Raw genomic sequence first — 23,580 nt, forward strand, 5'->3', positions numbered from 1 at the left:
ACCAAGTTTCAAGCCAAGCTTTTCACGAGCCAAGCTCAACTAGCTCGTAAGAAGATTGGCTTGTGGCCACCCCTACTCATTCGTGCTTATAACATAAATATAGAGTATATAGACACATTTTGTCTCCTAAATATATTGCAATGCATAAATACATTGAAACATTAGAATTATTTCAATTGTATAAGGTATTTTGATAAGAACAAAACAAAGGTGATGAAGTAGTTCTGGCTATTAAAACAATAATATATATATGGCAAATGTATATGACCACAAGAAGCTTGAATTCACTCTACCTAAATAGCTCCGATTGCAGCTTCTCAAACCCATCACTCTACCTAAATAGCTCCGATTGCAGCTTCTCAAACCCATCATCGTACAGAAAGCAAAGTCCACACGAAAAAGCTCAGCAGAAAAATTTACATCCTAGAATTGCCTACCATATAAAGCAGCAGGAGTATTTTGAACTTTTTATTGATAAGATGTTGGGCAATGTATTAGCCCATTCTGCAATTTCCTTCCTCATTTACCCAGGATAAGCAAAGACTGTCCACAACTTGGCTTGTAGGACAAAGGCTCTTATCCTTGTGGGCTCTCAAGAGATATATCAAACAGTGCTGATATCCACTCGACTTTTATGAAGCTGAAAGGCGGGAGTGATCCAGCTCCCACAGCTGCATTGGATACCTGACCAGTTGAAGTAACCTAAGCGAGAATCACAATAGGCACATGACAGCTTGCCTTCCAACCCACCCTCTTCAACTGGATGAGAAGAAAAAGAACTATTTAATAATGCAGTAACCAAATATGCAGCTAAACTCGTACTGATAGTCTGATACATATACTATAATATTAATTGGGTTGAATACACATTCAATTACCCACAACCCATAGCTATCATTTTGTCAAGTGAAACTTATTATATCATCTTCCTCATCATTTACGGTCAGTACAATGGTATATGCTATGAGTAGGGACAAATGTCCAAACTAAATGCAAGTATTAGTCTAAAGCTTAAGAACACACCAGAAGAAGCATGCTATATGGTGATTTAAGCGAGCCGTAACTTGTAACCAAAAATTACAACCTTGGTTACCAATTAACCATTAATTTTAGATACAAACGATGTGGCATGAAGTTAGAGCTTGGAATGATTTAAATGAGGAAGGTCGAAGGTTTATACCTATGGTCATCCAACGCAGGGGTTCAACAAAGATAGAGGAGCACTCGTACTCAGCTGGCCTGTTATAAGGATTGCCACTTTTTCGTTTCTTCCATTCAAAACAGGTCTCGCCTTCACCAGGAGTGTGAGCCACAACATTCTCTTGGAGAGCAACAACTCTCCTGCACTTCTTGCAACGATAGGCAGGAATGGACTCAACTGCTCCACCTGGAGATGCTGCTACAGATGTAACTTTGGTAGACAGACCAGGATCAGCCCCAAACTTAGAACTGTCTATCCTCTCACCACGGTTATAACAATCACCTGAACCCATGACCACCCATTTTACCACTCTTGCACAAAATGAATTTTATCCTGTAAATCAGAATAACCATAACAATAGCAAGTTTCAAATTGCAACAACAAAACCTTCTATTTTGTATGTATTTGCACTGTACATAAGGCTCAGTTTGGAAAGAGTGCAAATGCAAATATGTACAGTGCAAATGTATACAAAGTAATATAAATTATAAGGTTTTCTACTCTACATATTTGCATTTGTACTCCTTCCAAACTGAGCCTAGGAGTACAAATGCAAATTTGTACAGTACAAATACAAGTAAAATAATAAAAAATACAAGATTTTGCACTCTACATAATTGCACTTGTACTCCTTCCAAACTGAGCCTAAAGAAATACAGAATTAATATGAGAACAATTAAGTAACTGATTGACACATTTGGGAATGATGGGGTCATTTTGGAAGGAGCACAGTGATAAAAAATTATCATAGGAAGCAGTTTTGCTTAATAACAAGAAAATATGAGAAAAGGCAAGAACATACTACCATGGGAGATACTAAAATAGATAATACTGAACAATTATAAATGCAATACCACATGTTCCCTGCCTCCCTCATCCAGTATACATAGTCTATCTACTCAATCTTCCAACCATCCATCAATCATAATTCAGAAGATTATTTAAAAGAATCGTTTCCAGAATCATACAGAGAATGTATACTTAAATATATTGGGCCATACTTTCCAGAGGAATGCTAATCCTACTCTAGCATGTAAAAATTACAGATGTATCACCAGTGTTTTTACAGTTGTTCATGTCAGGTGGTGTAATTACCAGACAACCACCATGAGAAAAGGCATATACACATCTGACATGGACAAACATAAAAGAACATATTAGTGCAAGAATATGATTAGTATTCATCTACTATCCATTACATGCGTAGTAAAAAACTACAGCATTATAATAGTGAGACCAGTTATGAAAGACAACAGGAAAGGTCAAGAACAAAAATAAGACAACGCTGAATATACGAGTGTTCGAAGAAATTTTCATTTCATGAGGAAAAGCAGCTGATCTCAAAATTAACCAAACAGAAAGTGTTGAGACCTACCCAACACTTTTAGACGGAAACGCTTGTATATGGGACTTGCAGTATCAACTTTGAAACCCATGTCTTCAAACATTTTTAACTACATTCAGAAAAGGAAAATAGTATAAATGTTCTACTACTGGCCTTCGCAAAATATTAAGTAAAATCTTAAAATCATTTCTCCATGTATAAATCATAAATATAGCACAGCATTGTATCACCTGCTCCATAAATCCATCATTCGGACAAACAAACTCACAACTTTGCTTTAGAGATTCAAGTGCATCTGCAGGAACATATGGAAAGAGACAAGGCAAAACCCAAATGAAGAACAAAATATGAAAATTCATTTGTCTAAAGTCTCCAAACCATATCACAAAGAAAACAACATTTTTTTTTTGATAAATAAGAAAACAACATCTATTAAAAAACAACTGAAGTCCGATAGCCAGATATCTATGTAACAAATAATACACCAAGAACATAATGGATTTGTTTGAACCTTCTTGAGATAGTTGTTCAGTTCTCATCAGATATGCTGTAATAATAGCAGCACTGCAATAAACACATGCAAACAAGGGGTGTAAATGCTAAGAGAAAGATTAAAGATGAGACTTTGAAAAGGCAAATTTCATGTACATGAAATGAAATTTATCACTGATTAACATGAGCACAAGATTACATTTTTAAATGAACTTCAAAAGGACTGAATTGACAGGAAAATACTCACTATAAGAAACAGCATTGGAAGTGGTTCCAACTTCCAACCATTAGAAATATATATTACGTTTTTTGCTGGCTACATGAATAGCCCTGTAGATGGGAAGCATTAAACTCAACTTCAATATTTCCTATCTTGGCAACCCGGGCCCATCAGTTTTTTTCAACAGACTAACAGGGCAACACTCTAGTGTGACAATAAGGCAGCCATAAGCATTGCCAACAATCCTGTCCTGCACGAGAGGACCAAGCACATTGAAGTGGACAAGCACTTCATAAGGGAAAAAATGGAAAAGGGAGAAATCTGTACTCCTTATGTCAACTCCAAGGAGAAACTAGCTGATGTCCCCACAAAGGGGCTTCCACACTAGTGGAATAATGAGTTGTGTGACAAGTTGGGCATGATAGACATATTCAGCCCAACTTGAGGGGGAGTGTTGTTAGTTTTATTATTTTATCTTTGTTGTTAGTGTGCTGTCAGCCTAGGATGTTGTCAGCTTGTTCTTTTCTTCTTTTAATCAGTTTATTATAAGGGTGTGCCACCAAGGGTATAAATATAATCTCCCATTTATTATTATGTTATATCATTATAAATAATGAAGCTGGACGCCACCAGCAACACTTTTTGACTCCCAAACTTTTTTCCTCTCTCTTCTCTTCTCCTCTCTCTTATCTCCTCTCCTCTCCTCTCTCTTTTCTCTCTCTCCAAGAAAGAAAATAGGGTCCATTGCAAAGTGTTTAGATTGTCCTACCCCCTCTTGGCCTTTGTCCTATTTAGGTCTTCCACTAGGTGTAAACCCTAAGTAGAGTATATTCCAGTTTCTTATTGAAAAAATTTGAAAACAGGTTGGCTACTTGGAAGAAGAATTACACCTCCCTAGGAGGTAGAGTTACCATGATTAGAGCCACTTTAACCAACTTACTGGGCTAAGAAATTAAGGAAGTTGATGAGGAATTTTCTTCGGAAACCTAGAGAGGAGAAAAAGAACCATTTAATTAGTTGGAAGATAGTTTGTAGGACCAAAGAACAGGGAAATCTTGGCCTAGGAAACTTAGTTTGTAAGTGTGTGCCTTTACTAGGTAAATGATTGTGTAGATGGCATCTGGAGAGAGAAAGATTGTGGCATAAGGTGATTGGTAGTATCCTTGGTTTTTTGGAGAATGGTAGGGATGTTGGTTTATCACGTTAAGCTACTTTGGATTCATCATGGAAAGCAATTAATTGTATCCTTCCCCAATGCATTCAACATATCATGTATTATGTCTATTCTAGGAACCTAGTGAACTTTTGGGAAGATGTTTAGGTGGGTAGTTCATCCCTAAAGGATCCTTTTCCCCCTCTCTCTCTCTACTCCATTTCCTTGCACAGAAAAAGAACTTGTTACTAGGTGTCTCTCCTCTCCCATCACCCCTTTGTCTTTGAATTGGGACTTTGGTTTCCAAAGAGATATGAGGGATGATGAGTTAATTTGTGTTACAGACCTTCTTTTTTTGGGTAATGTTTGTTTGAATCCTCCTCGACCAAACAAAAGGATTTGGTGTCCTTCTCCAAAAGGTTCTTTTTTTGTTGCTTCCTCTTCAAGGTCCTTTGTTCTTCCTCTACTTTTTCGGTTTTCCCAGTAAAGGAAGTATGGCTTAGGCCCATTCCCCCTAAGATTTTTGTGTTTTGTTGGGAAGTATTCCATGGGAAGATAAATACTTTGGACAAAGTACAGAAGAAAAGGCCTTACTTGTGCTTGTCCTCGTTTTGGCTTTTTGCAAAACTAATGGTGAGGATTGTAACCACATACTTTTATCCTACCCTTTTGTTGTTGCTATTTGGAATTGGATTTTTGCTCTTTTTGGATGCAAGAGGGATCTACCAGTAGAAGCAGCTTTGCTGTTTGAACACTCAACTTTTGTTTGGCCCAAAAAAGAGGGAGGGTGATGTGGAAATGTATTAGAACAGCCTCTGTTTGGACAATTTGGGAGGAAAGAAGTGCAAGAATTTTTCAAGATAAGATGCCTTTTAGAAGTCAAAGAGTGCATATTGACAAGGGTAATGCCTTGGTTGAGAACGAGTAGCTTGTTCCAGTCTTTATCCTTCAATGATCTTTGGAGAAGCTAGATAATAGTGGCTAGCAGTTTCTTGTAAGAAGAGTACCATTGTAGACTAGGTTCCTCCACTTGAAAATTGTGTTAAATTGAATTTTGATGGAAGTAGCCAAGGTAACTCTGGCCCATCTGGCATAGGTGGGGTCTTGAGATAAGGACAGCACTATTTTAACCTTATTCTCAGGCCTAGTGGATTTGGGAAGGCAGAGCTACTGGCTGTCATACAAGGGATTCAGATTGAAAAGTCAACTTGGTGTGGAGAGGCTACTAATTGAAGGTGATTCCAGGGTAATTGTGGGTTGGTTGATGGGTCAAGAGTTGGTTGTTTGGTGCTTTAGGGGTCTCCTTAAGAAAGTGGTTTGGTTAACAAGGAACATGACAATGAGAATCCAATGGATACGAAGGTCTGCAAATAAGATAGCTGATTCTCTTGTTAAAGAAGGGGTCAATAGGGAATAGGGAACACCTATTTTGGGCTGCTTTGTAATTATTTTGTTATTCAGTTTTTTCTTCTTTTTGGTTAGATACTTAGATGTAACCTTCTTTTTTGAGAAAGGCTGCACCTCACACCTTTCTCAGGGATACTTGTAATTGATCTATCCTTTTGATTAATGAATTAAAATTTTAATTATCAAAAAAGAGAGGAAAGGTGGAAACAAAAGCTAGAACTAGAAGAGATCTTAAGGAAAGAAGAGATTTGCTAGAAATAAATCCAAGTGTAAATGGCTTGTAGAAGGGGATGGTAACACCAAGTTCTTTCACTCACTTGCAAATGGTAGAAAAAGAAAAAACACTATCTATAGTGTGGAAGTGGAAGGTCAGGAGTTAAGAGAGGATCAAGAGATTACTAGGATTTTTATGAATCACTTTAAGGCCCTTTTTTTCAGATCCAGATGGGAATAGGTCAGATTTTTTGGATTTGGAATGGGACAAAATTTCAAAGGAACAATCCCAGGTGTTGGAAAGGAATTTTCCTGTGGAAGAAATTAAGGAAGCAATTTTCTCAATGGAGAGGTCCAAAGGCCCAAAAACAGATGGTTTTTCTATGGCTTTTTACCAAGAGTGTTGGGACTTTCTAAAATCGGATCTTTTGGAAGTCTTTGAAGAGTGTTTCCATAAAGGAGAGATCTCCCTTAAGGCAAATGCCACCTTTTTCTTTTTTCAAAGATAAATAAAGAAAAGATTTGATTGATAAAAATAAAAAACAATTACAACTTAAATAGGTGACAAGAGGTCATCCCCATCAATACACTGCATCATTACAAAGGAAAACAAAGGCTTGTGTTAATAAGCAACTCTGGCTATCAGCCAGACAAAGGCTTCCACCCTTGGGGCGCTGGTTTCCCCCACACTCCCCAAATTGAATCAGTCTCCACCTGATATCTGATCAAAATGGAGTACATTGACTTGATTGTGAATTTCCCATCCTTTCATTCCTTCCACCACCTGATGTCTGCAACTGAGGGATTAATTTCCATTGACTGCACAGTTTTGATAGCAGCTCCAAGCACTCCTCCATCGCCCAGTTGAAAAGAGGCCTTCTAAAATTTGGAGTCCAAACCACAGATCCGTTAATTATTTCATAACAATATGCACTCCCTCCCAAACCAAACTGTAGAGCCTTGGACATATCTCGCAAAACTTCCCAATTCCGGACCAATCATCCTCCCAAAACCTAATGCTAGACCCACCCCCCACTTTCCAAGAATAATGAGGAACCATCAGAGAGTTGAAGCTCATTATCCCTTTCCATACACTAACTCCATAAGAGTATCTCACGTCCTTTGAATCCCACCCAAAATTCACCACGCCATACTTGCATGCCACCACTCTCCTCCAAAGTGCCTCCCTCTCTCTTCCAAACTTCCACACCTACTTCCCAAACAAAGCTTTGTTGAAAACCCCCACCCTCCTCACCCCTAGAACCCCCTGTTTTTTAGGTTTACACACCAACTCCCACTTGACCAAAGGAATTTTCTTTTTTCTCAGATCTCACACTCCCCAGAAACTCCCTTTGAATTCTTTCTAACACAGGTTGCCATATTGAAGTAGCAACATCCCTAGCCCCTAGCCCCAATTGGAAGCCCCAAATAAGAGAAAGGGAAATTCCCAACCAGACAGTCCAATGCTCCAGCACACTCCTCTAACACAGAGTGCTGAACGTCTCCCACCCCTATTGTAATGCTCTTGCTTAAATTAATCTTAAGACCAGACAACAGTTTTTTTTTTTTTTGATAAATGAGTAAGATTTTATTAAACCAGCAAATAAGAGTTACATTCAACCCATGGAAAGGCACAAGATGCAACCTCTCCATGGGAAACTTGTAACTGCATTAGTTTTCAATTAATGAAATTTATTTTATTTTATCAAAAAAAGAAAAAAGCAATCAGTTTACTCAGCACTTCCACCACCAACACAAATAGCGTTGGTAAGAGGGGGTCCCCTTGCCTCAAACCCCTCAAAGAACTGAAAATTTCTGCTGTTACTCCATTGGTGTCAAAAAAGAGAGACAAAAACTCCAAAGGACTTTAGACCAATAAGCTTGATTAGAAGTCTTTATAAGATCATACCAAAGGCTCTGCCTAAGAGACTTAGGCAGGTGTTACCCTCAGTGATCTCACCCTTCCAAGGTCCTTTTGTTGAAGGAAGGCAGATTGTGGACCAAATCTTAGTTGCTAATGAGTGTGTTGTACAAAAAAGAAAGAGTGGAGAGAAGTGTCTAATATGTAAAGTGGATTTAGAAAAGGCCTATGATTTAGTGGATTAGAAGTTTCTACCAGAGTTTAGAGAGGCTTGGTTTGGGAGCAAGATGGAGGTTGTGGATTGAAAGTCGTGTTAGCTCAATGCACTATTCAATCCTTCTCAATGGCGTTGCAAAAGACTTTTTCTTGGCTAAGACAGGGATTGGGCAAGGAGACCCCTTATCTCCGTTCCTTTTCACCTTAGTTACAAAGGTCTTAAGCAAATGGTAGTGAAAGACAATGTACATGGCTTGATAAGGAATTAGAGGATTGATAGAAAACAAGTTGTTGTTTCCCATCTTCAATTTATTGATGATAAAATACAATCATATTTTGTGAGGGTGTTGACCCATAAATGGTGAAAAATCTGAAGGTGTTGATTGACAATTTTGAGTGTATCTCTAGATTGAGGGTCAATTAGAGTAAAAGTGGAATTGTAGGAATTAAACTGGAAGAAGGGGAACTCCTTATTTTGTTGATTTGTTGGGTTGTGAGGTTAGGAACCAGCCTATGATTTACTTAGGTTTGCCTTTGGAAGGAAATCCTAGGTCCTATGGTTTTTGGAAGCTGTAGAGAAGATGGGCCGAATGGCCTAGTATGTCTTTTTAATTTTCTGCCCAACTAGGGGCTTCTCTATAAATTACTAAAGTTTAACTTAATGAAATTAAATTAAGGGAGTAAAAGAAGGGATTATGTTCGAAAATCTCTCTCTGAACCCAAGTTGCAGCCACCTTCTTCTTCTTCTTCTCTCCTTTTGAGCTCTGGTTTCTGCTACTATCTTTTGAATTTTTGCAACTTTCTAAACAGTCTTTTCTTCTCAAAAGGTTGTTTTTCTTCTTGGTATCAGAGCAAGCTTGTTTTTCCCTTTTTTACATCTTTTTTCCCATACACACTCGAGAACTGAATCGTATGAATAGTTAAAGAAACCTATTTCAGCCCAATTGTTAGTGTTTTCTGGAGAGAAGGGGACTGGTTTTGTCGTCCTCTTGACAGATTCAAGTGTGTTGCCCAAAACCCTAATTTTCTAGAGAAATCTTATTGTGGGCCCCACAAGGAGTTTGACTTGGGCGCTCAGTGACTGAAGGCCTTCTCATTCTTCATCTTGAAGATCGAATCAAGTGGATTGGTATTCTGTGAAGTCTACAAGGAGTGGCTGAGTTTTCTCTGCTTCTCCCAGCTTCCAGGTGTGATGCAGGTTATTGGTACGACTGCATAGAGGTTGGCTCACAACACAGATTTTGTTATGTCTTTGTTGTTATTCGAAGTTGTTTGAAGTCATTTTTGAAGTATTTAAGAATAACTCCTCAGACTTTGAAAACAAGCATGTTGCTTAATCCGGACAAGTTCCAAGAGCCTCTATAGACTCTCTACTAGTTGTTACTATAGTCAAGCTGGATGGAACTTATTATCTGGATTGGTCACAATCAGTAAAAATTCATATTTGTAGTAGAAGCAAATGGGGTTTTATCTCCGGGAGCAAAAAGGCTGCTCCGGAAGATGATCCATCATATGAAAAGTGGATGCAAGAAAATTATGTTGTTATTGGATAGCTTGTGAACTCAATGCAACCACAGATTAGTCAGCACTATTTGTGGATGAATTCAGCAAAGGAAATTTGGGATAATGTTGCTGAAACATATTCCCAAAAATTAAATGTGGCCAGGGTTTACAAGTTGAGAAGTGATGTGAAGAATTTGAGACAGGGGGAGAAACCATTAGTTGTATACTTCTCAACATTGAAGTCTTTATGGCAAGAAATAGATTTGATAGAAGTTATAGCCTGGGACACCACTAAGGATGCTGAGAACTATAGAAAACTGGTTGAGAGAAACAGGGTGTTTGAGTTCTTGACAGGGCTAAATCCAAAGTATGACATTACAAAGCAAAATATTTTATCCAATGATAGTGTCTCATTGTCTCAAGCATATGCCTCGGTAAGTAGTGAAGAAAGCAAAAGACTTGTCCAAGTCCAAGGGGCTGGTCTAAATGATCACTTTGCTAATATGGGAGTGAAACCCAAGGGGGTTGCAGGGACTCCAAGTAGCTCAGGGAAGAAAAAGATTATCTGTGAATACTGTAAAAAGCCAAAACACACTAAAGGCAAGTCTGGAAATTGCATCCTGAGCTCCTACCACTTCGGTTTCAGAAGAAGTCTGATAATATAAAGGCAGGGAGTGCCAATGTTGCTGTTGGTCCAAATAGTGACAGATACCAAACTGAAGAGATGACAGCTAGTGAGCAGTTAGCAGCTATGAAAGCAAAATATGAGAAGTTTGGGAGGATGATCAGTCACCTAGAGGGTGTGACCTCTTCTTCCAATCCTCTAGAAAATTCAATCTCTTCTACATTTGCTCATTCAGGTATACGGGTTTCTACCAATCATGCAACCATTTCATGTAATCGTAGGATTCCTTGGATTATTGATTCAGGTGCTTCTGATCATATGACCAGCCTTTCTACTTTGTTTGTTTCATATGATTTACTTCCTGGATGTGACAAAATCACCCTAGCCGATGGCTCTCTTGCCCCTATCTCCGGCAACGGAACCATCAAGGCTACAGACTCCTTGGTTCTCCCTTCTGCTCTTCATGTACCCAGACTAAATACAAACTTGTTATCTGTAAGTAGCCTAAGTCATTAAACTGTTGTGTAACATTCTTCCCTTCCTACTGTGTTTTTCAGGATCTGGAGTCTCAGAAGGTGATTGGGAGTGGCAATGAGGCGAATGAAATATATCTGCTGGATACTCCTGGACAGTGCCATGAACAACCTGGAAAAGTTGTTTTGGGGTCTACATCTAAAGAGTCCATCAGTCGAGTCATGTTATGTCATTTTCATTTGGGTCATCTTTCTTTTTCTGCATTAAGTCATTTATTCCCATAATTATTTAAGGGAATTAGATTGTCCAATCTTCATTGTGAGTCTTGTGAACTGTCAAAACATTGTAGAAACAGTTATCATCTAAGTAATAAAAGATCTTCTCCTTTTAATATTGTGCACTCTGATGTGTAGGGAACTTACCACTTACCTTTTATGCGTGGCTACAAATATTTTATCTTGTTCATTGATGACTTTTCTCAATTCACTTGGATACTTTTGATGAAGTTCCCAGACTTGTGAGGCAATTCCATGAATTTGTCCTAACCCAGTTTGATACTAGAATTAAAATTTTCAGATCCAACAATGCAAAAGAATATTTTGAGAAAAACCTGACCTGCTATCTCACTGATTTAGGGGTTGCTGAAAGAAAAAATAGACATATTGTTGAAGTTGCAAGAAGTATTCTATTTGCCTCACATGTCCCTACAAAATTTTGGGGTGATGCTGTTCTCACTGCTACCTACCTTATAAACCGTATGTCATCCAGGGTTTTAGGGTTTAAGTCTCCCTACAGTCTTCTTCATCTAGGCAATGATCTTTTTTCTATTCCTCTTTGTGTCTTTGGTGGAACTTGTTATGTACATATCCCAAGTGTCTAGAGACATAAATTTGAACCAAAAGCCCACAAGTGTATCTTCCTTGGTTATTCCCCCACACAGAAGGGATACTGTTGTTTTGATCCGAAGACTAGCACTCGGTATGTCTCAATGGATGTCACCTTTGATGAGCTTTCTTCCTTTTATGATTCTTCTCTAGAGAGACATTGTCCAAAGGGGGAGGATTTGTCACAGGTGTTTGCTCTTCCTCTTCCTGTCCCAGTTGAGTCTTTTGCCGAATCTCTTCCTCCTTCAAATGAGTCAAGGGAGGATCAATCACTTCACTCTCACTCCAATGTTCCTATTCCTCCTCCTTTACCTCCTCGCCCTCGTTTTAATCACAGGTTGTACCAATGGCAGAGAACTAGAAATTAGCAGATTGTTTTCCCTACAACACATGAGACTCATGCACTTCCAGTTACAGATGAGACAACAGGTACTGTTACAGCCCCTTTGGAACCATCATTCCCAGACCTTGATATCCCCATTGCGATTAGGAAAGGAAAAAGGAAGTGTACTACACATTGCATTTCCAAACACCTTTCTTATAGTTTGCTCTCTCCTTCATATTTTGCCTACCTTTCTTCTGCTGCTTCTAACCCAATACCCAAGTCTGTGTCAGAAACTCTTACTATTCCAGAATGGAGGGATGCTATGAGAAAGAAATTGATGCCCTACACAAGAATGACACTTGGGAAGTGGTTGATTTGCCTGAAGGGAAGGATCCAGTAGGCTGTAAGTGGGTTTTTACTATCAAATATAATGTTGATGGCACCATTGAAAGGTACAAGGCTAGGCTGGTTGCAAAAGGCTATACACAAACATATGGGATTGATTAACTGGAGACCTTTGCCCTGTTGCCAAGATGACTTCTGTGAGAATTCTGCTATCTTTGGCTGCACACTTAAACTGGCCACTTTATCAACTGGATGTAGAGAATGTATTTCTAAATGGAGAGTTACATGAGGAGGTCTATACGTCTCTTCCTCCATGAATGTATGAAACAGATATGAAAGGAAAGGTCTACAGGCTGAAGAAATCTCTTTATGGACTCAAACAGTCCCCTAGAGCATGGTTTGAAAGGTTTAGGGCTGCCCTTGTTAGCTTTGACTATGTATAGACATAGTATGATCATACCCTCTTTGTGAAGAGGAGAGGATCCTTGACCATTTACCTAATTGTGTATGTTGATGATATTGTTGTGACTGGTAATGATGTCTCAGGGATTAATGATCTCAAATCTTTCCTTCATACAGAGTTTGAGATCAAAGATCCGGGGAATTGAGATACTTTCTTGGCATAGAAGTTGCTAGATCCAAGGTTGGGATCCTTATCTCTCAGAGAAAGTATTTTCTTGATCTGCTCTCTGAAACAGGGAAGATGGGTGCTAGACCAGTTGCTACTCCTATCAATATGAGCCATAAACTTTCTGCTTCAGATGGAATATTGTTAGAAGATAAGGGAGTCTTCCAGAGACTACTTGGAAAACTTCTTTATCTATGCATGACTCGGCCAGACATTGCATATGCTGTCAATTGCATCAATCAGTTCATGCATGCTCCCAGAGATACTCACATGGCAGCAGTAGAGCGGATTCTGTGTTATTTGAAGGGCTCCCCTGGAAAGGGAATTCTATTTGCTAAGCATGGCCATATGAAACTTGAAGCCTACACAGATGTTGACTTGGATGAAAACATTGATGACCGAAGATCTACCTCTGGGTACTGTAGCTTGGTGACAGGTAATATTGTCTCTTGGAGAAGCAAGAAATAATCAGTTATTGCTCGATCTTTAGCCGAAGCAGAATACAGAGCCATGGCCCATGGAGTTTCTGAACTATTGTGGCTTAGATCCTTGATGGAGGAACTGGGTATTGAGCATGATAAGCCAATGATGTTATACTGTGATAATCAGGCCGCCATCAACATTACTCACCACCCAGTGTAACATGACAGAACTAGGGGCTTCTCTGTAAATTACTAAAGTTTAACTTAATGAAATAGAATCAAGGGAGTAAGAGAAGGGATTATGTTCGAAAATCTCTCTCTGAACCCAAGTTGTCGCCACCTTCTTCTTCTTCTCTCCTCTTGAACTTTGATTTCTGCTACTTTCTTTTGAATTTTTGCAACTTTCTAAACAGTCCTTTTTTCTCAAAAGGCTATTTTTCTTCTGAAGCCAATAGTGGAGAAGTTTGATAAGAGACTAGCCTCAAGGAAAAGGAATTATTTATATCTCTTTAAGCAAAAGAATCACTTTGGTTAGAGCCATGTTGGCAAATCTTCCTATATATTTTCCTTTCCACTTTCCACATCCCGACTAGGATAGCAGGAAACTAGAGAAATATACGAGGAACTTTTTGTGGGAACTAGGAGAGGAAAAAAAGGATCATCTGGTCAAATGGGAACAGGTTGGTAAACCAAAGGAGAAAGGGGGCCTAAGTATAGGGAACATTGTCCTTAGAAACACCGCATTACTAGGTAAAAGATTGGGAAGATTTCCCTTTGAAAGGACAGGCTATGGCACAAGGTAATAGAAAGCATTCATGGGATGGAAGGTAATGTCTAGGATGCTAAACTTGTCCCCCACTCAACTTCAAATTCCCCTTGGAAAGAAAGACACAAGTTATACCCTATATTTCTTAACTCCATACAATATGATGTGAGGGGTGACAAAATTCGTTTCTAGGAAGACCTTTGGATAGGGAAATACCACTAAAAGATCAATTTCCATAGCTTTATACCCTCTCCAACCTTAAGGGTGAAACTATTCCTAGATTGGGAACTAGAACCTAGGTTGCAGAAGAGGCCTAAGGGAAAATGAATTTGCATCCTTGATTCACCTACTTACATCTTGGAGGCAATTTTCTTAGACCTAAACCTAGAATTTGGTTAGTCTCTCCAAATGGTCTCTTTGCTTGTTTCTCATTTTTCAAAAATATTGCTTTGCTTAATCCTCAAGGAGGTGGACTTCCCGATGAAAGAAATTTGGAGTAAGCCCATTCCACCTAAAATCCAAGCTTTCTCTTGGGAATTTTTCCTTGAAAAGGTTAATACTTGAGATATGCTACAAAGAAGAAGGTCCAATTCTTGCCTTTCTCCTTCTTATGTAAGGATAGTGGCAAGACCCCCTCCCACTTGACCTCTTGTTCGTTTGAGCACCATATCTGGGAGTTTTTATTTCTCTTTTTGGTTGCAAGTGGAACCCTCCCCCCCCCCCACCCCACCCCAAGATGTGGGCATTTTCAATCCTAACTTCTTGAGGCAACCAAAGAAAAGAGAGAGATTGCTTTAAAATCTACAAAGGCAGCAATTAGTTCAGTTGTATGGGAAGAGAGGAATGGTATAATCTTTAATGGAAAGAGCAAAAGTTTGGAGGAGGTAAACAGCATAAAACTAAAGATTGCACATTGGGTAAAAACCTTGGACAGTTTTTAGATTTTCTCAGTCATTGACATCTCAATATCCTGGACTTAGGTAACACAATCTTCTAATGAAAAAGAAAGAACAAGAATGGAGTGGAAACCCCCCCCCCCAAAAAAAAGGAAACAAAGTAAAACTGAATTTTGATGGGATCTCATTTGGTAACCTAGGTATGGCAAGAATAGGACGTATAATCATAAATTCTAAGAGTAGGATTTTGGCTTTATTTTCAAGGTCAATCAGATTAGGAAACTCCCTGAAGACTGAAATGTTGTCAATGTTCAAGGTCTTCAGTTAGCAAAGCAATTGGGTTACAAACAGGTGGAGGTGGAAGGGGATTCAAAATTAATTATCTCATGGGCAAATTGTAATAGACAAACCCCTTGGACTCTCAAACATGCTTTTAGAGAAGTGAGAAGGATTACGAAGGACATAAATGCTGAATTCAAGTGGATAAGGAGTGCAAATGGGATAGCTGATTCCCTTCCTAAACAAAGAGTTATGAGGCAGCAACTGTTTTGGGCTTCTATGTAAACTTGAGTTGGTCTCTTGGGGATAACAATTCTGTCATATAGTCATACTAAATTCATCTACAATCAAATATGATAAAATAATTTTTCGACTGATAAAAAAAAACTAATATGATATGTTGTCGTCCTATAGACCATAAGCATTCTATTCTGAGTAGCTAACTTTACTTCATGGCTGAGATTGGGATGTTGACTTTAACACAGTAATCCAGTAGTGGTAGGGGATTCTCAGGTGGTGGTGGTGGTGGTGGATGAGAAGTAAATCAGTCCTCTAAAACTGATATAAACTTGATTAAAAATAGAGAAAAAAATGGAAGAAAGGTATAAGACAGCATAACAAAAGAAGAAGATGGAGAAAAGAAGAGGAAGAAGAAGAAGAGTTTGATAATCTCCTCCCTCCCCTCATTAATCCTTTTGTTAATCTTCATTTTCTAACTTAATTACAAGTATGCCCTTAAGTGGGCAGCCAGCTAAGCAAGAACTTAAAATTAACTTATAAAAATAAGTAACAGGCCCATTAACAAACAAATAAATAACACACTACATAAGTAAAAGAATAGATACTAGGGCCCATTCGGCCCAGTCTCTCTACAGGATGAATGCAAAGAAACTCTCCTGGACCATGGCAGTAAAAGGACCATAAGGGAAACAAGATCTTTAACTAGAAATCTGAACTCTCTTAATCTCCTACTCTCCTGATGGTTTCAAAGAACAGAAAACATGAGACACGCTATCTGGATACAGTGTCCAATGGGATAACCACCAAAGTGAGGGATAGCTACATGTGAATATGGGTTGTATCTACTAGGATAAGGTGGCTGCAAGGCTATCCTTATTTCCCTTTTCTTTTCTTATAGGGTGCTTGTGCACCACATTCATTCTTGTATCGTACTGATTCTCTCATTTTTTCTTATTTGGTAGAAAATTCGTTCTACCAAATCACCTCTAAACCTGTAATATTTGTCTCTTTTATTTTTTTATCAAATGAAGAGACAACATCTTTAAATCAATATTATCAGCCTTTGAAGCAAAGTGACTGAAGCCACTACATCTACATAATGCCATCCTCATTTCTAAACCAGTACACCTTTACTATCAAATTAAGAGACAACTCTTTCCTATCAAAAGTTTCTTTTAATCAAAAGATAAGTGGGATGTACCTGCCTTTTAGATGTGATATACTGATTTAGAAAACCAGTAGTCTCCTAAAAATGTCATACTTCATTGGATTGGATAAATGGAGTTGCCATAGTATATAATTTCCTCCAGTGGATTATTAAGCATCTAATAAAAATCCATTGGTCTCCTTCTTTATAGGGCTGTTATCAGGAAAGATTCGGATCAGATACAGAAAAATCTGAATCCAATATGATAAATGAAAACTGAAATCTAAATCCAATAAAAAACTATTGGATTTAGGGATCTCAGATGTGAATTTGCAATTAATTATTAACAAATATAATAAATTAATATAAATATGAAATATTTAATTTATATTATATATAACTTATATAAAATCTATTGTTACAAAACCATATATCTTGAATTTTTGTGTGTGTGTGTGTGTATATAATCAAACTCAGATTTTAATTGGATAGGATGCCAGATTGGGTTTGGACTTTCAAAGTCCATTGACAGCCCTACTTCTTGACATGCCATGAATGACAATTGTTCATGTAGAAGTGCTTATGGCTAGGGGTGTCAATTGGACCGGATTTGGTCTAATCTGATCCTGATCCTGTCTAATATGAGTCCATTACAGATGGACCAGGTCCATTCCAATCCAATGAATATTCTGGACCATTTTGGACCAGTCCAATTCAAACCATCCAATCTGTTCAAATTGGTTTAAATTTAGATTGGTTCCAACCCAAACCAGGTTCATTGACACATGCATTCTTATCTTCTATCAATAGACTGGATATCAGTTCAATCCAACCCAATCCAACATAAATTCATTATGAATGGACCAGGTTCAATCCAATCCAATAAATACTTTGGACCATTAAGTCTAGATTGGTGGAATTCAGTGTCTTATTGGTCCACCCAATCCATCCAAATTGATTTTGAATTGGACGGGGTCCAACCCAAAGCCGGTCCATCATCTCAAGCAGAAGATGGTTTGAAGTGAATTTCTGGCCTAAGATATATATCTTGGTAAGATCAAAACTGAATATGAACTTAGGAATAACCAAATCTAGAAAATCTTCTTAAAAGTAATTTGAATGATATTAGAGAGAATATATACAAAACGTTATCCACCTTTATTGCTAAATTCAAATCATCATCTCAAGCCATCAGTTTGGCTCTCATTGGGCACCACCAGCAGACAACTTAGAGCTTTTCAACTTACACCTTCTTCCATTTGATGCTAATAGGGGGAAGATCATGTTCCACCTTGCATGAAAGCAGTATGGTGTGTGATCAAAAGGAACACTAAGAATATTCAGAACAAAGAGCATGAAGACAATATTCTTATTGATCTTGGGGTTCTGAGAATAGCATATTTGATCTCCACAAGAGAGGACTTCAAGGGCATATCCATGGATTACATGTTTAGGAGCTGGCAAGAAGGGGTAGGCTTCACTCCACAAAGAGGACGTATAGCTCAGCTTTGCCCCTCCAGAAGGGAGAATAAAGATATAAATTGATAGATGTACCATTGTAACCTGGTCCAAACTATAGTGAATGGTGTTTATAGGCACTGTGATTTATTCGTACTCTGTGGGATATTGAAACTCTTTGCAACCTGAGTTTCTTCCTATGTTACAAGGACTTAATCTTGCTTTTACCTTAGGATGAAAAAGTCTTGTTGTTAATGGAGTTTCCAAGTTGTAATTGGTTGGATGTCAGAAAGTATAGATGGTCCCAAGTAAGATGCTATATTAGAATTTGAGAAGCCAAGGAATCGGCCTCTAGGCTGAACAGCCCATTCAAATCAGATGTATGACCAGATCAGTCAATTCACTTGCAAGGGAAGGGACCGATAGGTCTTCTTTAGTTTGTGCAGCACCGAACCCAGGTTTCAGCCATGAGGCTTAGGTTTTCCTTTCCAAACTATATTTGTATCAGGAGCCAGCTATAGGCATTGTATTGTTCTCTAGTACCTTCTGTCATGAAGAGAACTAAATTTTCTGCTTTAATTATTAACAAAGCACTTTTGTCGTTCATACCGATCAAAAAAAAATGGAAAACAAAAGAAAAACAACAAATATGGAAAAGCCTAAAAATAGAAAAAAAAAGAGAATATATTCGCCATAGCCTATACGTAAGGGATTGGAACATAAAATACCTTCTTGACACGCCTGCAAAGCAATGTACCAGTACCGCTCCTTCTTTTCTATTCTCGTGAATGAAATCCAAACATACATCCAAGTAATCCAGCAAATCCTCATTTTCCATATCTCTTAGAGGAGTGGCCATCCTCACGAACTTCAAATCTTTTCCAGCATATTCAAGCGAATAAAGAAGCTTCTCTGGTGGAGAAGACTTCTTCAAACCATTGTCTACATCATCTTCAGAGCTAGAAGCGCCTTCCGATCCTCCGACAAAGACTTTTCGGATTTCCTTCGCAGGAATAATTATACTGGAGCGCCATTCAGTGAAGAATGAGATGGATGCCGAGCTGAGAAGCGATAAAATATGTGTGAATTCAGTGCTCCCTTTCTGAAGAATCTCAGCTGCGTCACTAATGTCGCCGATGAACAGACGATCACGGACCAGATACGGCATGACCACCACCCCTAAACCCCCCGCGGAACCCTAATCTATTTCACTTGGCGCCAAAATGAAATAAAAGGAAACAAAATTCTGTTCCACTGAAAGATCTTCACTTGTTTTTTTCCCCCTGGATAAGTATTTCTCTTTCCTTTATCTACGTAAAAACGGGCTAGTATCAAATAATTAAATATGCTTCTCTTCAGAAAATAAGTTTGGCAGAGAAGCTCGATTTCCGGCGAAAATGTTTCCCTTTATAGAAAAGATGTGCACTGAAACTGATATTTTCGGCTAGAAAAGAAGAGATTCTGCTAGAAATAAAAACATAGCTCTCACGGAAACTGATCTTTCCTCGGAAGAAATCTAACCAAAGAAATGGCTTTGCAGGCAATCGAAGAACGCCAGGCCTCTCTCTCTATCTCTCTCGCTGTTCGTCTACTTATCTTTTGTCACAGTCTTCACACAATCATACTCTCACTGTCTCACATACTCAGAGTTGGGGTTGCTTTATAAAGAGTTGGCACGAGCGAGAAACCGCTGGACTGGAGCGAGACCGCGCGTGTACGGTTTATTCTCGGAAAGACACTACCTCACACGTGTCGTGACACAGTCATTCAGTTGAGATTGAGGGGCCCACAAACACCGTCGGTTGAAGTAAGGAATCGTTTGAGTCGTGGCACGAAATGAACCGTTGATAGGAACTGGTATGTAGGTACGGATATGCCACGCTGGACAAAACACCATACAACCTTGCGTTCTCAGTGGGTGACGTGGGTAGAAGGTACGAGAAGAGGAGAAAAAAGCTGGAGTCCACTGAATGTGACATGCGGATGCGGTTCCCTAACCCTACGAAGATATAATCATGTAAGCCATCAGTTTCGCAAGAATAATGAATTAGGTGACGTTTGGCATCGATAATGATTCTTTACACCTGATTTTTGGAAAATCGGTGATTATTGAAGTCAGTGATTTTTTAAAAGTCCCCCTTTTTTGTTACTTGATATCATTTTCTTCTAACCTATTTTTTAGAAATCATTTTAGAGATTGTTTGGTATTGATTTTCAAGAGTGAGTATTTTTTATTGAAGCATTAGAACACCTTCTCGCTCCTCCACATAGGATGCCACTCAGCAACAAAATCAGAATTGCCTAAAAATCAGGGAATCACCAAATGTGGTCCCTCACCCAAGCTAGTTTCAGGGATCGATTTTTTGCTGATTTCCCAGAAATTGGCATAATTAACCAATCAAACAAAAAAAAAAAAATCATTGATTCTTCAAATGCTAATGTGGATCCAACGTAGCACCAATTTCTGAGAAATCAGCATCTATGACAAACATCGTCTTAGTCGCACCCTATATTAATAATTACAATTACTTTATCAAGAATCATGATTTTATTTAGAAAAAACTATGTTGCCTAATAATTATAATTACTGTATCAAGAATCAAGATTTTAATTAGAAAAAACTATGTTGCCTGACCGAAAGACATGACACTGAAAGGGTTTTGATTTTGGGTAAAACACAACATTTCCTTATATTTCAGAAATGAACTTAAAGGTTAACTACACAAAGGTTTTAAGATAGGTATATCTAAGTGATTATTTTACCTTTCATTTTTTTTTCAAATTTTCAAAAAGAATTAAATTGAAGACGATTAATGTAATCATGTCAAAAAAAAAAGAAAAAACAAAAAAACAAAACCTTATTTTTTTTAATACTTTGTTCTTTCCTCCTTTATTCTCTTTTTCTCTCTCTTTCTTTTTTTATCTTCCACATCTATCTGTTTTCCTTCTTTTCTTTCCCTCTTTCCACAGCACTAGTGAGTATAGGTCAAACTCTGCAGCTAGCCAGTTACACCTCGCTCAGTCTAAACCAATCAATTGCTCTATTTTCCATCCAATAGTTGGGCCTTTTCCGCCATAGAACTACCACTTTGAGTTTCAAATAACATTTCTCATTCGTCTTTCAATCTATATGATTTTATGGCACGAATTTGAATTCAAAGGTTTTGTTGGTGTTTAAGTTTGCAGTAATGAATTTGACTATGGAACATGAGTGGATGTGGATTATTTTATGGAGGATGAAGCACACTCAACAGTAGGGAATTAGGGATTCATATTTTATATTACCCTTATTTTTTTGTGGTATTCGATTTTTTAATTATTCTCTAATAACTTTGAGCTTCCTCAATTGAGTAATTTAACGAAAATGCTTTCACTCAGAAACTATTTGAGTTGTAAACAATACTATGATACTCTCTATTCATGCCATGTCTTATCTAAAACTACAGTTGCAGATTTTCAAAACAAGGTCTCATCTATTAAGAACATAAAAGGATAAAATAGGATTTTAAAAATTTTGAGTCTAAAATCTAATGAAGGATATGTTTAAATCTAATGGGTCAGCTCATAAGGTGTATTTAAGTCTATATTAAACGCCCAGGGTATGTTTTAGGCCCTGTTTGGTTCGCGGGAATAGGGGTCTGGAATCGGAATCAGAATGGGCTATTTTGATTCCAACTGTTTGGTTGGGCAGAATGGTATTTCAATTCCTGCTAGAATGGCATACCCCCATTTGAGGGAATGTCCATTCCCTACCCCTCCCTTGGGAATGAAATCTCATTCCTGCTGATTTTAATTCCTATTCCCATTCTTGTTTAAATCAAACAGACTGGGAATGAACCATTCATTCTGATTCCAATTCTGATTATGAACCAAACGGACCCTTAGTCTTTTTACCTTTTGATAGATCCTATCTGATTGGATGATTGGTTACCCCTTTTACGATACTGTTCCATTCATCAATCATCAAAAGAACTACATCTCATCCAAAATGAAAGCCCTGACAAACTTAATTTGGCATCACTTTCCAAGTAAATGTGACACATGGACATGTTCTTTGCCAGCTTCAAACCCTTGAGAATAACCAAAGCCTTTGATTCTTCAGGAGACGAGCAGTTGACCACCATGGCTCTATCAACAATAAAATGACCATCCCGATCCTTTATATAACAACTCTAATGCAACCTTGGTAAAGTCGATGTCCCTGTTTAGGATGAGGAGTTGGTTCTTCCATAGAGAACTTCAAGACAAACCATAGCAAATCCAAGAGTCATGTGAGGACTCTGCATTGTGCTGCATTGCTTAGTAATTTATAACTAGAGCTGATTTTTCATAGACCCGGCATGAATCTGAAAAGAGAACATGGATATCTTGGTCAATAGAATTTTCTATTGAACAGACCCTCTATTCAATGGCATATCCATTGTTAAATTGTGGGCATTTAAATCATTTCGTATCACTTCCACTCAAGTCCTTTTTGGTCTACCCTAGCTTTTCTTGCCATTTCAACTTGTAACAGATCACTTTCCCTAACAAGTTGCGGATGGTCCTATATATGTGTGGGAAGTGGAAACCATCCCAATCTACTCTCTTTCTCCCATTTTATCACCTATTGGAGTTATTCTTAGGTTCCTTTGTATGATTTCATTTCTAACTATGCCCTTCCTAATTTTCTCACTTATCTATAGCATCTATGTTTTTTCCACACTCATTTTCTGGAAATGTTGTACTTAAATGTCCAGCACTCTCCATACAACATTCACTTATATATCAAGATTTCAATCAATACTAAAGCAATTCAAATAATACTCCAAATCAACCCAAAAATCTAGGCATTAAATGTATTTGGATGGTTGGGATTGGTTCATTGCTACTAAAGCTGTGTTTGGAATCTGTGTAAATCAAGAACGATTTAAAAGTTTACACTAATTCGGTTTTGTGAGCGTTTGGAAGGAGTGTAAATGAAGATTGATGTAAAACTCCACTTTAGTTTAGATTTATTGGCGTTTGGATGGAGTGGGGTTTTACATCGTGAATCGATATAAAACCTCATCAAGCATAAAGTTTTGCATTTGATTATCAATGTAAATACTATATCAATTTTATCGATGTAAAACTTTACATTGTTTTATCATGGTTTTCAAAATGTAACGGTCACCTATTATACGGTTCAGTTTAAAACATCATCAGTGTAAACACTGGATCCAAACAAAGCCTAAAAGAATACATTGATGGCTTGGATCATTGGCCGGGTTGATCCAAATGCAGAATTTGGATAAGTCATACTAGATGAAATCTTGATACTTTATTTGGATGGCTGATATATATTGACTAATCCTAAGAGGTCATTTTGATGGTTTAATCTTACATTACTTCATATAGCTCTTCCTTTCTTTCTTGTTTGTTTGTTTGTTTTTTGGCTTTTTGAAAACTTTCATGTAATACTTGAATGGCTAATTAAGTTAGTTGAAGTATTGGTACAT

The 23,580-nt window shown here is 37.9% G+C and overlaps 1 protein-coding gene across 1 annotated transcript; it reads right to left on the bottom strand.

Moving 5' to 3' along the window:
• Positions 1–117: 117 nt before the first annotated feature.
• On the bottom strand, positions 118–19,787 carry LOC148845315 (uncharacterized). The gene is made up of 6 exons (XM_088954697.1): positions 18,829–19,787; positions 3,058–3,110; positions 2,777–2,841; positions 2,577–2,655; positions 1,181–1,483; positions 118–759 (listed from the first exon to the last, which is right to left on the bottom strand). Exons 1-6 carry the CDS (start codon positions 19,266–19,268, stop codon positions 605–607), a joined length of 1,095 nt encoding a protein of 364 aa, XP_088810823.1. The 5' UTR covers positions 19,269–19,787; the 3' UTR covers positions 118–604.
• Between the last annotated feature and the right edge of the window lie 3,793 nt (positions 19,788–23,580).

This window comes from Nelumbo lutea, chromosome 7 (genome assembly GCF_056320005.1).
Source record: "Nelumbo lutea isolate HS-2025 chromosome 7, American lotus-T2T, whole genome shotgun sequence".
NCBI classification, from domain to species: domain Eukaryota; kingdom Viridiplantae; phylum Streptophyta; class Magnoliopsida; order Proteales; family Nelumbonaceae; genus Nelumbo; species Nelumbo lutea.

What these genes read in the sequence shown, in the direction of transcription:
- LOC148845315 (XM_088954697.1), bottom strand. Translation starts at nt 19,268, where the DNA reads ATGCCGTATCTGGTCCGTGATCGTCTGTTCATCGGCGACATTAGTGAC. An exon ending in TTTGCAGGCGTGTCAAGAAG is followed by an intron (nt 3,111 to 18,828) that starts GTATTTTATGTT and finishes TGTTTATTGCAG; the next exon opens with TGCTGCTATTATTACAGCAT. An exon ending in TTTCCGTCTAAAAGTGTTGG is followed by an intron (nt 1,484 to 2,576) that starts GTAGGTCTCAAC and finishes TCATGGGTTCAG; the next exon opens with GTGATTGTTATAACCGTGGT.